Here is a 17,869-nt window from a genome sequence, read left to right as displayed (position 1 = left end):
TCCTCAGCAGGGGAGAACCCCAGCCACAACACGTGTACTTGGATGATAATGCCTCGTAATGTTCCACTCCCCAGGTGGGTGGGGAACAAAGGGAAATATACCCCAGAGAAAAGACAGGAATTACCACAGGTTATTCTCGCACACACTTGCCTCCGGCCATGCCATTGTTTTCATAAAAAAAGTAAATATAAGTAAAAGAAAACAGGTAAATTATGTTCGAGAGTGCACATTTATCATGAGAAATTGATTGATGTCTTTTTTTTTCTTTACTAAGTGAAAGTAACCGAAACTCTTACTATATATGGTTAATCAGGCAAAAAAAAAAAAAAAATATCATTCCTAGTGTGAATCGATTCCTATCACCAGAATCACATTCTGGATCGGGTCTCACACCGCTTCTCACACACCTACATTCCCCTTCGTCTCCTACAGTAGCAGGCATGTATAGGACGCCGTTCCAACTGCGTACTGAAGACTATCTTTCACCGTAGATGAGTCAAAAGTTTTCCTGTTCATGTTCAGATTTTCCTGGCATCTGGGGCGAAGGTTACCGCCAGGCAGGCGTGGCGCGCGCCAGCCGAGCTGGTGTGGTGGCGGGGGGAGGGGAAGGTGCGGTGCGGCGTGGCACCCACACCACGCCCTGAGTGTGTCCTTCCCTTTCCACCGCTCTTACGCTGTGACACCTCATTCATTCATTTCAGAGTGAGGAACTTGAGGTAAACTCAACCACAAAGTGATATACCTGAGTATTACATGAATCAGTGTCGGCATGCGTACCTCACTAGTACTCAGTATACCACAGGTTTCCCTGCCTGAAATTACTGCCTTAAAACAACAAGGAATAACAGAATAGAAGGACATTCAACCTCTTTTGTCCGAAATCAGTAAATGAATCACTCCGGCGCGGGGGCAATAAAAAAAAGAGGGACATTTCACACAACCTTTTCCTCAACATAATCTTCGCGAGAAACGGAACATTCAGACCTTTACTGATGATAATAATACTTTACCAGCCATCGAGACAATATACACTAGACAATGTGGATACAGACATGGACATGTAGTACAATAGCCTGGTTCTTTGACACAGTCGACTCTTATAAACACCTTTGGATTTCTATATAGCTTTTTTTCCTTTTTTTTTTTTTTACACAAGCAGGAGGTTTTTCAACATTTTTCTGCACTTGTATATATATATTTTGAGATTCGAGGCAAAACATATATCATCGTAGTCTTTTGATTAAAATCCATAGGCGTTAAAATTAGAGAAAAATAAGTTAACAACTGTGTGTCAAGATATTCCTGGTCATCTGAGTGATAGAAAATTTTTCCGTCTGGTGTATCAAACCCCGAGAAATGGTTATAAGAAATCGTGGCTGATGGCACGACGCTGAATGAGAGAACCAGTGAAGACAAATTCGGACGCCAACCAACGCTAAAGTGACGGTTCTTTAAGAACGTAACACAGTGACTTACACAATCATACGAAACACTCATACTTTCACTTAGGATAAATGGTGAAGGTTATTTTCAATTCACATCTGAAGTTGAATACTGGCCTGGTGTCCATGAGGCTGGTGGGCAGACAAGAACCCCCTACGACCCCGACATATGGGTCTCTGTGGCTTAGAACTTTTCGTGTCTTGGTACACAAAGTGTTCTTGCACCTGCTTTAGCATAATTTCCATCCGTCTTCATCAGCAAGTTCCAGTATTCTAGGAGGGTATTCATTCTTCTGCACATAAAGCGGAGGATAAGATGTTCGAATAATAATGATTCACGATAAACAAATTTCCATTGTTTCAAATCTGAGTTGTGTGTGTGTGAGCGAGCGAGGAAAGTTACATGTATGAATCATTCTAATCAGGTGGACGTGATGTGTTGCGACCACCAACTCATATAAGTATACTATAACTTAAGATAAAGTATTGATTAGTAAATGGAGCAGTACACCTGGTCAGTCAGGTTTTGACTGCAAGCCGATATTCTAGATTGCGAGCCGGTATCCTACAATCATTGCAAGCCGATATCCTACAATCATTGCAAGCCGATATCCGACATGTTTTTGCTGTGTCCTGCAGGACTTTCAGGGAATGCGATTTCCACTCCACTGACCCAGTGATGCGCAAGCCTAAAGAATTTCGTGTCAGGAACATGCTCTTGTCTGTATACTGCACAGGAACCTGAGCGTCAGTTAAAGGGCCCTGGTTTCCATGGAACATCAAGTAATGGATCACTGAGAATCTAAGGGCAAAAATAATCTATGAGGAGCCAAGGGCAGCGCGTGTACAACTGCGTCGTGACTCGAGTAATGAGGTGATTAAGACGTGAAGGCAGAATCATCCTGTCGGTGTCATCCGCTGGGACTTTGAGACCAGCTTGTTGACGAGGACGTACCAGCGTTGTCCACCTACTTACTCCAGGAACATCAGACGGCTCAGCAAAGATCCCTGAGGTCCTTCATAAAGCAGCCACAGATGTCGTTTAAAGCTGTGGTGACACAGACGAAGGATTTGCTGTTTCACAACACAACCTCTACACTCATACCTCGACTGGTAGTGCATGACTGCTTAATGGTCAAGAGCCCCTGGCCAGAAATCCATTCTCATGGCGTGAAAAGTTTCAAGTACCAAAAAAATGGTAGGAAGTATCTGGTGTGATCGGTGGCAGACATTCCACTGTTAATGTAAGAGCGATCTATCTCTTACCCACTAAAGATTCCCCGGCCGAAAAGATGATAATAATACTAATAAATGTGAAAGTATCAATAAAACTAATCAAGGCGCTGACGCCTTTGACAGTTTACATGAACATACCTTGTCTGAAGAGCTTGTAAATGAAATCTGTTTTGAAAGACGAACAAGACACTAACAAGCCACGAGTGTGTGGGTCGGGGGTATGAGTCTTAACCATGAGTAAGTTTGCGACAGGGTTCATTGACTGATGTGTTGGTCTCCTGGATGTGAAGTCTCATGAACATGTGAGTCTGAATGTTATACGTGGTCTCAGTTACGGTTGGGGCTGGTGAGAGTGAGGGTGGGGTGTTCGCGGGGGAAGGTTAAACACGTGTGGTTCTGAGTGAAGTAACTGGGAGTCTCTGATGTATGTTGTGGGACTGTGGGATATGAGGGTGTGGCAGGAGGATCCATGGTGGCTGGCTGGGTCTGGTGGGAGCAAGAGCCTCTCTTGAATGTACGGAAGTGAGGGATATGAAGGTTCTGAGTCTACAATGGACGTGTGGGTGTGACGGGTGTGCCAGGGTCTGTGTGTGGGTCTGGACTAGTGTGGGTCACCTGAACGGTCCTAGGCTGTATGTATGTGGGTCAAGGTTTAGTATGGGTCACTTGCATGGGTTCCCGGAAGCGTGGGTTAGCGCGTCGGTGAGTCTCGCGGTGCGTGGGCAGGTGTGCCTGGGAATATATGGTTCTGGGTGTGTGGGTCAGGTGTGTGTGACCTGTGGGCGTGTAGGTCTGGGTGTGTGTGTGAATGTGCAGGTATACTGGCGCAGTGTTCGTAGATGTAGGGGTGTATATGCGGGAGGGGAGGGAGGTCTGTGCACGCAGGAAGGCGGGCGTGGCACAGGGCGGGGCGGGCTGTCACCGGACACCTGTGGGGGCGTAGCAGGGGGCCGTTTACGCTGACGTGTAAGAGAGGAAGGCTTGTGTGTGTGTGTGTGTGTGTGTGTGTGCTCTGGGAAGGGTGGAGGGGGGGGGCGTGTCAGGGGGGCGGGGCAGGCGACACAATGTGGGGAAGTCGGGGTTATAAAAGGTGGCGAATCATTGCGGAGTCAGTGTTAACCGCACCAACTTTGTGACTGCTTCTCTCCCTCAGTCGCGGCCAGCATCTCCCTGTGCCGCGCTCGCCGACCCAACCCTTCGCTCGCTACCCCCGGACTACCTGGACTACTGCGGCTGCATTAGCCCTACCCGCACTTGTCACGGCCGGACACTGGCCCCCCCTCCTCGCCGCAGCTAAGATGAGGTGGGTCCCCTCACGCTCCAAGATGTGTCGTAATGCATTAAGATACGTTGGACGTAACACGAGATAACGAAAGTGTGCATCAGAACGTGAACTGGAACTAAGTGCTCGATGGGAAACAGAAAATCGTATTCCATTCCCACAATACAGCCGTCGCTAGGAATAATTATGACTCATGTTGAAAAGATGAGTCAATTTCACTTATGCCACACCATTGAGTCAGTACAAACCGGAGGTACTACATCCATGCTTCACGTAGTGTTGTTACCCCTCACCCACTGTACATGGGCTGCCTACACCTACTGTACATGGGCTGCCCGTCACCTACTGTACATGGGCTGCTCCCCACCTATTGTACATGGGATGAGGAAATGGGTTCCGCCAGCAATCCTGGAGTCGATAACCTTTTTCTTAAAACTCTTGAATCAACTGTTTTGTTTCGCAATTCTTCATTACACTGATAGACAACGTTAGTCACTTTACAGAAACCTTGGAAGACTGAGGATTTTACTCTTTTAGAACAGGACGATAATCTCAAGTTCGTAAAAAAAATAGTGACTTTAACTTACTGAAAACTGGGACCAAGTCTGGCAAGAAAAAAATCATGGTTAATGGTTGAGTAATCAAGAAAATTTGTCTTATATATATATATATATATATATATATATATATATATATATATATATATATATATATATATAAAGCTTTTCTTTAAGCTATCATCATATGACTTCTGTAACTGAAAAAATGTATACATATTTCAATTCCTCAGTGCTCTTTAACTCTTTTACATCACGTAGAGTTGGTCTATGTTGTAGGCCAATGACACAACACTTGTGCTAAGTGCAGCACAGCAGCTACAATCTTGACGCAACACAATGACCACCACGTTCACACACACACACACACACAAAAAAAAAAAAAAATCTTTTTTTCTTTTTGCATTCTCACTTTCCCCAGAACCTGCGATCGATTTAAATTCTACACCATTGGTAATCCTCAGTACACACAACAACAGCTCACTCGCCGTTTTCTAAACAAGGACTAAGACTTCGACTGCTGCGGGCAGTGTAAGACGTAGGGGTTCACATCGAACTACCAAAACTACTGACTCGAAGTTGTTCATTGATGTCCCTATCACGGTGGTATGTTCCTTCGTGTCTGCTCAAGTGCATCGACACCCAGCAAACGGGTCTCATGCGTCCTGCAGGAGAGGCAGAGCAGTGGACACACCTCGTCCTGACCTCAGCGAGTTTCCATAATCATGCCAATAGTCGCGTGGAACACAGACACACACATTCAGACAAATGAACCACAGAAGGTAAGAGTGAAGGTCATCGGAACGGGTGTCATGAAACACACACACACACACACACACACACACACACACGAGCCTTCGCTGTGCAGTGGTTACGCGTTCCGACCCACCAGTCTAACGGGCCGGAGTTCGAGACCCGGAGACTGGCAACCGGCCCACAGCCAACCCAGCTGCTCATTTCCTTTGGGTCTCGTCGACGACCGGGTATCTTTGACCTGACTCTTGAGTGGTCAGGGTCAAAGGCCCAGGGTATCATATCTTAGGATCGGAACCTCGGGGTCAAGATGTGTACCATCCAGACACTATGGATGGTACCATCATGCTTAAAGGACGTACCGTCCTGCTCACACGGCACAATCTAGGACTTTGAAACCCTACAGAGAAGACTGAATATAAGCCTCAGCCTTGGTCAGATACACGGCTGATGAGGTTCAGTTCCACCAAGTGCAAAGTGGTGAAGCCGAGACATAACGTAAGGACGCCTATATGATGACCTTCATCTCACAGGAGACAAATTACAGGAATGTGAGTGAGAAAGGGACTTGGTGGTTTACATATTATCCAAACTATTGGTTAATATCAAAGCTTCCTTCACATGCATGGACAAGGAAATGCTCATGAATAACGATTACATGTTACAGTAGACTAAAGTACCCATCACCAGTTTGGTCATCCTACATGAAGGAACGTACAGATATGATAGAGAAGGTCTAGAAGAGAACAACAGCGATTGTGAATGGTATCAAGGGAGTTGAGTTGGTGGGAGGAGTTTGTGGCTATGAGTTTGATCAATCCGGAAGGAGAGGAATGCTGGGAGACGCGATAACAACTTTGGCTTTCTAAGCCCAGCTGACTGTCCTGGCAAAGACTAGTTCTTCGAAATCGTTAATAACAAATAGCAAAATGCTGTAAGGAACGAGTTAAAAAAACGTATGAAGGACTTTTGTTTCAATAAATGAACGGGGTAGTCTAAATGAAGAAATATAAATGCAAACAAAATCAAATGTAAAAAGGGAAAAAGTTTATGAAAGGAAAAAAAGTTTAATAAGAAACAGAGCCCCAGAGCGTGGGACTTCCTACCTGCACTGTATAAATATGTAATCACACACACACACACACACACACACACACACACACACACGTCATGGGAAAGGATGAGAGAAAACCAGACTGTAACTACGACTTTGTGGTAAACAAATCACACGACTCTGCCTGTGTAAGGGAACTTCCAAGTTCAAAGCAGCTCGACCTCACCACCAAAATATCACGTGAGGAGGAACGTAAGAGAAGCAAACAAGTCTTGTGCATCACCTCCCTGTAAACAGACACCGAAGTGTTCCAGACGATGCAGACAAAGTAAGGGGTCGTCCCCAGCTGGAGTCAGGCTCCAGCAGACTGCTCTCCACACCTGGGGACACAGAGCTCCTGGAGAAGGTCCAACGGAAAGCAACAAGGACGCTGCCCGAACTAAGTGGAGGGATTTATGAGAAGAGAAGGGAAGCCCCTCCACTTACCCAAACGGTAGGAGAAGACGACATAAGATGAAACCTTCCAATTCAGAGAAGTCACGATAACGTTGACATGGTCCTTTTTTTTTTCTTCTTCTTCTTTTTCAATGGGACTCCAAAACCAGAGGAGATAAAGGAACATTAGGAGAGGAAAGTGTCAGACAGGACATGGCAAACATCACTTCACCAGCGGAATAGTGAACATATGGAACACACTAAACAAAGATGAAGTCAAGGCCAGCAACGAAGGGAAAATTCGAAATAATACATGAGAAAAAAAAAAGGTGAGGTTAAGAAGTGCACTAGGGCAAGAGTGCACAACTCTCAATCCATGTTCACATTTAGGCAATCCACACACACGCACACGTACAACACTAAAGCCTCCGTGGTATAGTGTTTAGCGTTACTAACCATGAATTAGCACGAGCCCGCTCGAGGTCGAGCTCGCCTCTCTTTGAATCCTGGGCACAGCAGTCGACCCACACTCAAAACCTAGGTGCTCATCCTTCCCTCGAGGTTGGTCGAAGAATCGATACCCATCCTCATTAATTTACATTCCCTCGGGTTGGACCTGATCAGTCATGTATCACACCAACCTCATGACGACCTTGTGATCAAGAGAAATGGTCCCAAAACTGAACCTTGCGCCACTCCACTGGTGACCTCCACCAATTTTGAGAAGACTCCTCAGCCAAGGGTCCTCTGCTCCCGTCTACTTATTTCTGCTTGGTGATCCAGCCTCTTAACCAGCCATCCATACATACAGTGTCAAATGCTCTCTGGCAGTCTAGGCACAAACAATCGACCCAGCCTTCCCTTTGGTTCAAGGCAGAGCTCACTCCCTGGTCGAAATCTGAGATTCGTTACACACGACCCACTCTCCTCAAAACTGTGCTGTTTCTCTGCACATCATTTCTCTTCTATGGAAAGGCATCCATTTCTCTTCGGATTATCTTTTTCAAGACCTTAAGAGACCACACTGGCCGGGGACACTGGTCTATAATTCAGTGGCTCTTCCTAGCCTCCTTTCTTACAGAAATGGGTGACTTATGTCCCTTTCCTCTCCTTTGGTACTTTGCCTTTCCTCCAGCGACATCTTGGATGATGTTTCAAGAGGTGTGTGTGCGTGTGTGTGTGTGTGTGTGTGTGTGTGTGTGTGTGTGTGTGTGTGTGTGTGTGTTGGTGGAATCATAAACACAGAAAACAATTTTTTTTTTTTTTTAAGCCATTACATGAAATATATGAGGGACCGTAAAGCACAGGTGGGCGTGGCGGGCGGGGGGGAACCCATGTTCATTGTCACTGTGAAGGACGAGGGTCTCGTGCTCCCGCTCAAGGACAGTCTTGAAGGCAAAGTGCAACTCGAACTCCGTGGAAGACGAGGGCAGACTTCGACTGCAAACATTTCTCGAACTCGGGTTTTTTTTTTTTTTTTTTGTGTGTGTGTGTGTTCGTGAGGATTTGGGGTAGGACGAACTGCCTAAAACACGGACATGATACTGACCGGTAGCTCACAGAAACTTTGAAGGGTGACGGACAGCGAAAAGGGAGTGTTACTGGCGCGCATCTTCGGGCCGCAATGGGAGACATGACTGTGTGAGGCTGCCTTCCCTCAGCCTGTCCTACCTTCCCGCCTCCCTCTCTCTGGGGACTGTGCCCATCATCGACAACACCATCCATTGTGAGGACTCACATACACCACGTTATCATCCTGCACACTCTAACAGTTTCTCCTATATACCAGTCTCTGCTGCTGTGCTGCTGCTGCTGTCGAGGTCAATGTTTTTATTTAGGAAAGAACTTAGATTACGACGCGTGAGGCACGCAATGCAGTGCAAGTGTTTCCTGAACGTAAGAATGATAAAGAAAAAAGAAGAAGAAGAAGAAGAAGAAGAAGAAGAAGAAGAAGAAGAAGAAGAAGAAGAAGAAGGAGAAGAAGAAGAAGAAGAAGAAGAAGAAGAAGAAGGAGAAGAAGAAGAAGAAGAAGAAGAAGAAGGAGAAGAAGAAGAAGAAGAAGAAGAAGAAGAAGAAGAGGTAACCCACGTTAACCGAACACGGATTAAATTCGGACTTTCCAGAATCCGGAAAGGAATCACCTGACAAATGTTCCGTGTCTGGCGACGTACAGTAGTTGCGTTCGCGGTATTTTCGAGTCACATTACATCCGCCATCACAGGGGAAAATGTGTGAATATTTGACGAGCAAAATTCACAACTTCACACGAAAACAAAATCCCAACTGAACCAGAACTGGCTCAACCTAAATTCAACTCAAACTGAGAAAAGTTTGGTTTGGAGTTTCCAGAAAAAGAAAAAGAGTCAGCGAACGCCCGGCATTACAGTATTCATAGAACTCCACTACCTGACGCGGGCGACACCGAGAGAACCCTTGCCCGCAAGGTAAAATCGGTGAGGCTGGAGGGTGAAAGTCGCCCCAAAGAGAGAGAGAGAGAGAGAGAGAGAGAGAGAGAGAGAGAGAGAGAGAGAGAGAGAGAGAGAGAGAATGTCTACATAATGGAGAGTCAGCGAGACGACCCCCAGAGCCACCGCTGGTCATGAGTGTGGCAGGGGAATGTGGCCGATGCCGATAGCACAGCAGATGGCTGGCGATGCTCCCGTAAGCTAGCGATGGTCTGTCTTGGGTCCAAGACTTGTCTCTGAGTCATGTTCAAGTTAAGGTGTTTGTGCTGGGCCGCCGCGTCGTGGAAGAAATAAGGTTCATTCGTAGTACTGACGTCCACTACATGTGGGAGACTGTTCTTCCATTTATTTTTCTGGTTGTTGTTTTTCTCTCATCCGTCGTCCAAACACTTTTCCTTATGTAAATTCGTTGAAATTTTTTAAGAATGTGATTTCTGCACGTTTGAAGACATTATTATCAATTTGCTCTTTAACTTTTACCATTATGTATATCTCTATTCGATCCTCTCTCATCCGTCGCTTCTCCACTGATAATAACTTTAAAACCTTTAACCTTTCCTTATAACTTTTATTCCGTAGCTCGGTAGTAAGTTTGATGGCTCCGCGCTGGACATCTTCCAAGCGAGTAACATTTCTCTTGTAGTTCGGAGACGCAGTCCTTCATACATTTATCAAGGTGGGGGTTCTTATACATGTTGTGTACAACATCACAAAACGTATTCTATCTGGGTGAAAGATTTCCTTATAGACCGCCTAATAATGTTGGCTTCCCGGGCAGTTTTATGACTGGTAGTCCAAACATTAGATATTCGTGTAAGGCTTGGACCGCTCTCTTTAAGCCTCCTGCCTCCTGCTCTGCTTCACAAAGCCGTCACTCACCGTCAGGCGAGCCGCTTCCCTTGGATGTACAGAGGGAGAACGATAGTATTTTGTGAATTTCATTACGTTTCGTTCATTGGTGATGATGTGTCTCGGTTCTATGGCCGGGAGCACGTCAAGAAAGGCGCGGTTTCGTGCTCATACCGTGTATATAACAAGGTATATAACAAGGTCACAGCGGGTGACGATATTCCCACAGTATACACACTCCGAAGTCTTCGCTAACAGCCCCCCATCAGTAGGGGACACACCTGGACAAAAAGAGGTGTCCTGCTCCCGGGTCTCGTCACTGTGTCTCGCTGGTCTCGCGCTGAGAAAATGGCCTCCAGGGGTCTCGTTCACCAAGTCACCTCATTTCACTTCCCGGCGTCTCATGACCATGTTCATTTTCACGTGTTTCAGGCTCCGGCCACACGTGAAAATCTGGCTGTCATCTGTAACACCGAACCTAATTTAATGATTTCACATTTTACACTTCGAGGACCACTGGTTACACTATCTTCGTTTGAAATGTATTCAACAGAAAGTATATATATATATATATATATATATATATATATATATATATATATATATATATATATATATATGAACGACCTTTATAAGAAAATATATATAAAGTATTTTGCAATATGAATGACTCTTAAGAAGATTATATCAAAACTGGCAACGAAGTGATAATTCATTAATCCCCTTAAAAAAAAAAGAAATTCAGACAATAAAATGCGTGAGATAGTCTGCTGAAACTCACTTAAAATCAAGCGTAATCAACGCTGTAAACTTTACGATCGTTTAACAAAAAATTAAAGCTTTGGTCCGGAGGTCGTGAAAGTTTACACTCAAGGTCGTGAAAGTTTACACTCGAGTGTCCTTTACTGGAGGAAGTGTAGCCTCGCTTACATACCAGAGGGAGCGTAGCCTCGCTTGCATACCAGAGGAGGCGTAGCCTCGCTTGCATACCAGAGGAAGCGTAGCCTCGTTTGCATACCAGAGGAAGCGTAGCCTCGCTTGCGTACCACTGCAACTATTACCAATGTGTGTGTACAAACATACGGTCGGGGTGGGGTGGCTCGACACGGGCAAATTATCGATGGATCTTTACCGTATAGGATGTCCAATTGTACACAGTCTCGCACATTTACTTCCCATTGGCTCGGCTCGTTGCACGAGTCCACAAATCTGTTGCTGAAGAACTGCTTCCTCACATTCCCCTTCTACACGTTTGCCTAACTTCTTGTCATACCCTTTTGTTCTGCATACTTTTTTTTCTTTTCTTTAAGGTCCTGATCATGCTTCATGTCGTCTGGGACTCCTTTAAGAAATCTCTCCCTATCTACGTATGTCTATTTTACTCGTATGTGTGCCTTCAGAACACCCGAAGCCCACGATACCTTGCACCGTAGCCTAGCCCGCTCGGGGGAGGGTATGGAAGGTGGAATGATGGAGAGAAAATGATACATACGGAGATGCACGTCTCTCGGACCAAGATTCATTTGCTGTTCTACATTTCCGGATAAAGAGTAATGTCTCGAGCAATAACTGAACTCCGCAGTTTCCCGATGACTCTGAGAAGCAGTCTTGGCTTCCGATTGCATAGACGAGCCAAGACAAACTCCTACACACAAAGCCTCAACTAAGCGCCAAGATTTTCCTTCGCCAGTTCCCTAAAAGAAATAGTATTTACGATGGCCGTCTGACGTCAGGATATGCAGCGGTTCGCTCCATGCTGAACCATCCTGTAGGACATGCAATAGTTCGTTCCACTCGAACCCGTCTCGCAGGATATGCAATAATTCGTTCCACCGTGAACCATCCTACAGGATATGCAGCGGTTCGTTCCACTCTGAACCATCCTGCAGGATATGCAGCGGTTCGTTCCACGCTAAACCATTCCACGATCCTTCACAGTCAATGGAGCCGAAACTGACGAAATATTAGTCACAGATTATTGCTAGATAAGGAAAAGGATCGCCGAGCAAATGTCGGTAGCAGATGGTATCTGACTGTTGCCTTTTAACTAGCCTGAAGTGTTACTGTTTCCTGTGTGATATCAAGGGCAATATTTCCCTTCGACAGACTTTATTCACCCTAACACACCAAGCTCTCTACAATGACTAGTGCATCAGCACTGCCACAGGTGAAAGCATTCACTGCATTTCACTTTCTGCAGTGAACTCTGAGACGTCGTTGATTGACTGACTAAATCTTATTTTGTATCATACACATTTCAGTTTCACAGATGATAGCCTTCTAGTTTTACGTTCACAGTTGATAGTGCTCAAAGTTCACGGGACATGAGTCACACCTGGGTGAGGTCGGATGTTACGAGAAAAATAATGTAAAATGATGTCCACAATCACTCGAGTGTTGAGGGTTCCTGGCTACATCAAGACGAGGAACCGTGGACGCCAGAACAACAACAATGATGGCGACCGACCCCCGAGGCGGGAAACCCTAATATTGTGAAGTAAACCTCACGATCTTACCCCCTCAGGTCCTGTTCTGGTCTACCGTAAGAGAGTTTGGGATACAACCCCGGCAGCAGGCACCTGGTGTACCCAAGCGGCCGGTATCGACACCTTAGGCCGTAGAATGACGGGCATTATATCGAGATGAGTGATCGCTCAGCCAAATAACTGCACATGGAGATAATAATCTTTTCCCGCCTGCAGATAACAGGGTCAATACGACAGAACAATCTCCATTGGCTTCTTCTGGGGAGGGAACACTACTGAACCCTCTGTGAACGACCCTTGGGTCTGATGGGTTGAACTAGCTAAAGGCTGGGTCATCGTACCGTCGTGTTCAAGCGTCGTACCGCCGTGCAATAGCAAAGTGTCCAGTTCATCGCGGGTAAGTGAGGTCTTCTAGCACGGCAGATCATATACCTTTACACACGCAGTTTAGTCGGTAATTAATGCGTCCGACAACTGGGGTTCCCACATGACACGGAGTACTTCGTCTAGAGCAGCGGCCACCCCAAGCTGGGGTCTGACGTCGACCAGAGCAGCGGCCGCACAGGTTAGGTCTGACGTGGGTCCCCTATGGTGACCTCCGTCTTAGGCCCCGTGGCGCTGGGGACTCGCTACTCATTCTTGACCGTTTGAGCACAACGGTAACGTCGCCTGGGTAGGGTGGCCCGACATTTGACCTGACCCTTAAGCCATCTTACCCGAGGGTTGTTCCAAAATTGGACGATAAAGAGTACAGCGTCACTGAGGAACTTTTCACTTCGAATGAGTCTATCATTTCTCTGCTACTTACTGGAGCGCAAACTTGAGTCTGCACAGGAGCCCCATAAAAGAAGTCTGGGGGTTCTATCATTACACACACACACACACACACACACACACACACACGGCCGGTAGACGTGGCCGGCTTCCTGAGCGCTGCGGGAGTTCCATAAAGACAGAAGAGACTCCTGGGGTTGTAACTTTATCAATACGTCCATTATTACCAAGGTAAAACACTCCACCTGGCCTGAGGTGAGAGTGAGTCAGACCAGGTGAGTCTCTCTCTCTCTCTCTCTCTCTCTCTCTCTCTCTCTCTCTCTCTCTCTCTCTCTCTCTTCTCTCTCTCTCTCCATGAGTATTGAGACCCCCCCACCCTTCCTTCCACCCCCGACTCTCCCCACGACTCAAAGAATGAGTCTACACAGCCTTTCACTGCCACATGGAGCCTGGTTGGCCCAGCCACCTCCGCCAACCGCCCCTCGCCACGGGCCACGACCATATACATATATTCATCCCTCATTATCTCCTTCATCCGCCAGATGCCAAACATTAGGTTATCCCTCTACATAAATCTAACCTTCAATATTTCTTACAAGCATGAGTTGTCACTTGTTAACATGGCATAAACTTAACCTTCGCTGTTTCCTGCCATCACCAACGCCAGCGGCCTCTCTCACCACAAGTTAACTTCACAGATATTGTTAAATCTTTTTTTTTCCCCCTTCTCTCTCTCCTTCCACCGCCAGTTGTCACTTGTTAACACTATATACATTAAACGTTCATTATTGTCCACAGTTCAGACAAGGGCTGGGCTGGGACTTTGTGATCTCGGTGCAAAAGTTTCGTCGAAATGCATGAGAGAAAACATTTATATTTTTTTGCCTTGATATTGAGAATGAAATTCGTTTTATTCTTAACTGTGCCAATGTACCGTTCAAATATGTGAGTGAGCGTACGTGCGTGCATGCGTGTGTGTGTGTGTGTATGTGTGTGTGTGTGTGTGTGTGTGCCAGTGCTCGTGTGCATGTGTTCGCGCTCGTGCGCGTGCCTTTCGTTTGTCTATATGTGTGAATGTTATGTATTTCCATGTGTACACTCTCACATCACGAATCAAGTCGTCTATAAATCATTACTAATGATACATTGAACGCTGTATCCCACAGTTCTCGCCTTTCCCAGCGGCCATTTGCTGAGGCCAGCGTGGTCAGTAAAGCCAGTAGTTTGGCGGGCTTTTTTTCTCGTGTCGACATGCCTGAGCGTGTTTTTCCATTCAACCTCAGCTTCTTATATAACCCCGATGCTATAACGTGTATTTTGGCACAATTAAATTGTGAAACGCGTTGCCAAACTGGTTTTGCCTGGCTTTACGGGCTACGAGTGACTGTTGCTGTGATGGACATGAAAGGCATTATTGTTTCAACGTACGTTGCTGTTCTGTAGGTACTGTTTTAACAAACAATAAGTTGATTTATATGACACAGCAATAACGGAGGCATGCCTCACGAACGCTGTGTGCGTTACGTAAGCCTGGCAGCCCCACCCCACGCAACACTCTCACCGTTGCGCTTTTGTTTGCTGTCGCCATTGTTTCTTTCAGGGTTCTCCCTCCGAACCGGCCGCTCTCGAGCCCAATTCTTGTTACACGTTAAGTCGCTTTTAAAAAATAGTTATTATCCACTGAGAATATATCATTTTGCATTTTTTTTCTCCATGAAATTTCGAAATCATGGAAAAAGAAAATTTCTTACCACTGAGAGAGTATATCATCTTAGTCTTGCATGATTTAAGGTATGTCAACGGTGCGATATCTTGAACATATTAACAATGATTCCGAGTCGTTAGATGTCACTCATCATCAAATAAAGATACAATTTGAAAGCGTAAACAGCTATTAACTGAATGTATACAGAATACCTCAAGTGTGCGAGCACCTGTTATTGTGGTAATGTTAAGACCTGTTTCAGCCGAGATCATGAAAGACGACGGCCATTTTGTTACCTGTGACTTGAGGAGAGAAACACTATAGTTTATTTTCGCTTAATCATTGGATTTTCTGCTCCACAAACTCTCGGTTCAACTCCGCACCTGACGTCACCAAGCCGACTTCGCTGGTAAGATCTTAGTACAAAATACGAGCTACTGTTGTCATTCAAACTGTTCTGTGTATTCCTTGGGGACAGAGCTACTAATTCGACGGCTAGATTCTGGTGAAATAAATGGCTTCCTACTTTTGCTTTACTGGTGTAAACCTGACGGTCCAAGGTCAGTCAAGCGAGATATGAAGCGTGATGGAAATGCAATATATATATATATATATATATATATATATATATATATATATATATATATATATATATATATATATATATATATGCGAGATCTCACTTTTGGCTCCAACCTTTCCCTCTCGTGGCGGCCTGTGGGTCGACGCGAGACGCCAGCGACAAAAGCCAACACATTCCTTTAGACCAGCAGCCTCTGTACCGGCCAGGGTGATGACACAATTACCTGAACCGGTCAGGGTGGTGACACTGTCACTTATAGCGGCATGGGTGGTAACACTGTCAAATGTGCCGTGCTAGTTTGGTGAAACTGTCGCATGTACCATCCAAGGCTGTGACCTCCTGGTAGAAAGCATGAAATAGTGTAATCCAAAATCTATGGCATAAAAAGGCCGTCCTGTTTGTCCATTAGACATGCCGAGGAAGTTATCTGAAGCACGATGACTAACCCCCACCCCTCCCATTGCCATACACATTCGCTGCTAAGTCTATGCATTTCACTGACAGAATAAGAATGCCAATCTGCTGCAGAAGCTAGCACACGAAGGCCCGAAAGGACCCGAATCTGCTAGTGTAGGTGAAATCAACAAGAAACATATCGCCGATGAATGCCATGATTTGGGTGACTGGGCTCAAAGGCTATTATCATTCTCGAACGTTCTTACTGTATACAAGGGTTTTATATCGTACCAGTTCTTTCGTGATTTATAAACCAGTGTTTTCTTGTCTATAAGGGAGTTCTATCGTACCATCCCGTTTAATGCTGTATAAACCAGGGTTTGTCTGGTTCACAAGGGCATTAGGGAATAAAAAAGAAATATATCACCGGAAATAGGTTACTTCACAACCGTTCTAGACGGCTGACCAACACTTCTAACTTTAACGCCCTGAGCATAACAGTACGACCCGTTCTACCCGAAGGAGCGTGCCTGGCGATGGCCCTCAGAGAGGCCACACCATCATCGCGAAGGGTTGCACGCGTCGTGCTCACCGCTTTAGAGCGTTAAATGCAGACGCCACGCCTGCGTCCCAACACTGAGGCACGGAGCAGGATGGCAGCCTGGCTTCTGGTTCACAGCGCAATCAGGCGCTGGTCTGTTATTCGAAGGAGTGATATCCGAACAGAAGGACGAGGTTCCCTGGCTCTCCAAGAGAGTCCTGCACTTTGCGGTTTTGAGGAAACCTGCCGGACTGCCTTGAAGAGACTGCCTGATTTTCCTTCCGCGCCAATTATTTGGTGTGCGAGCGCTTGTGCGTGTTGCTGTTCACTTGTGGAACTGAGACAAGAGATGCTGTCTGATCCACACACACACACACACACACACACACACACACACACACACTTCACTTCCACGTTGCCCGTGTATTGTTCCATCGTTATCTTTAGAGGTAGTAAGGTAGTTGGGGGTTGTTATCGTCATATCCACCAGAACAATTGGTTACGATACTGGTGGGGTTGTGTGCGTGCACATACCAGCTGTCGTCTTTCGGGCTCGGTTATTGTGCCGGGAATCGTTGCCACATTCACAGGCACTGGCTCCACCACCATCACGCTCAGATGTACGGAGAAATTTGTTATTGTACGCTGGAAAAGGTTACTCTCGTGAAACCTCATGAAATTATTTAACATTATCTACGTCATCTCAGTCGAGGTTTTTTTATACTAAGATATCATTAAGGAATTATATATTATATAAAGTATAACAAACTGAAATACAGAGAAAGTGGAAGCGAAACAACTCATCGTCTTCGCTTCCACTTCCTCTGTATTTCAGTTTGTAATACTTTATATAATCTTCCATTCATCCTTTTTCCCTTACCTTCCAATTCGTCCATTTGGCCAAATGTTCTTCCCTCTAGCGAAAACAGAGGAAACATTGAGTCGACACAGCTGTGACGAGGTACAACAGAATCATTACCATAATGGCGGGCGGAAATTACACAGACCACATCACTTCCTTGTGCGTCGAGGTTAGGAATCTAATGCGATTTGTCATTTCTTAACCTTTAGGCCTCTTTCCCCTGGATAAAGTTGCACTCACAATAAGGATGATGTACTCAGGAATGAGGATGATATACTGAGAAATGAGGTTGTACGAACATGTACTCAGGACTAAAGTTGTACTCAGGGGTGAGGAATATATGTACTCAGGACTTTAAGTTGCACTCAAGGACTGACATGATATACATAGGGCTAAAGCTGTCAAACTCAAGGGACATTTTTGTTTTGTTTTGTTTTCAAGCTCACTAT

The 17,869-nt window shown here is 45.7% G+C and overlaps 1 protein-coding gene across 2 annotated transcripts in view; it reads left to right on the top strand.

Annotated features, from left to right (window-relative positions):
* The first annotated feature begins 3,776 nt into the window (after positions 1-3,776).
* cysu (Curly Su) overlaps positions 3,777-17,869 on the top strand; it is a 51,982-nt gene continuing 37,889 nt past the window's right edge. For both annotated transcript variants that reach the window (XM_071659590.1, XM_071659589.1), the window contains exon 1: positions 3,777-3,981. Coding sequence is in view for 1 of the 2 variants with exons in the window: in XM_071659589.1 (XP_071515690.1) it covers positions 3,977-3,981 (5 nt within the window). In the remaining variant the exon portion in view is untranslated. The remainder of the gene's footprint in view (positions 3,982-17,869) is intronic.

Source organism: Panulirus ornatus, chromosome 68 (assembly GCF_036320965.1).
Source record: "Panulirus ornatus isolate Po-2019 chromosome 68, ASM3632096v1, whole genome shotgun sequence".
In the NCBI taxonomy this organism is placed as follows: domain Eukaryota; kingdom Metazoa; phylum Arthropoda; class Malacostraca; order Decapoda; family Palinuridae; genus Panulirus; species Panulirus ornatus.
The sequence above is the reverse complement of the archived record's forward strand: the minus strand, read 5'-3'. Positions and strand labels throughout refer to the sequence as shown.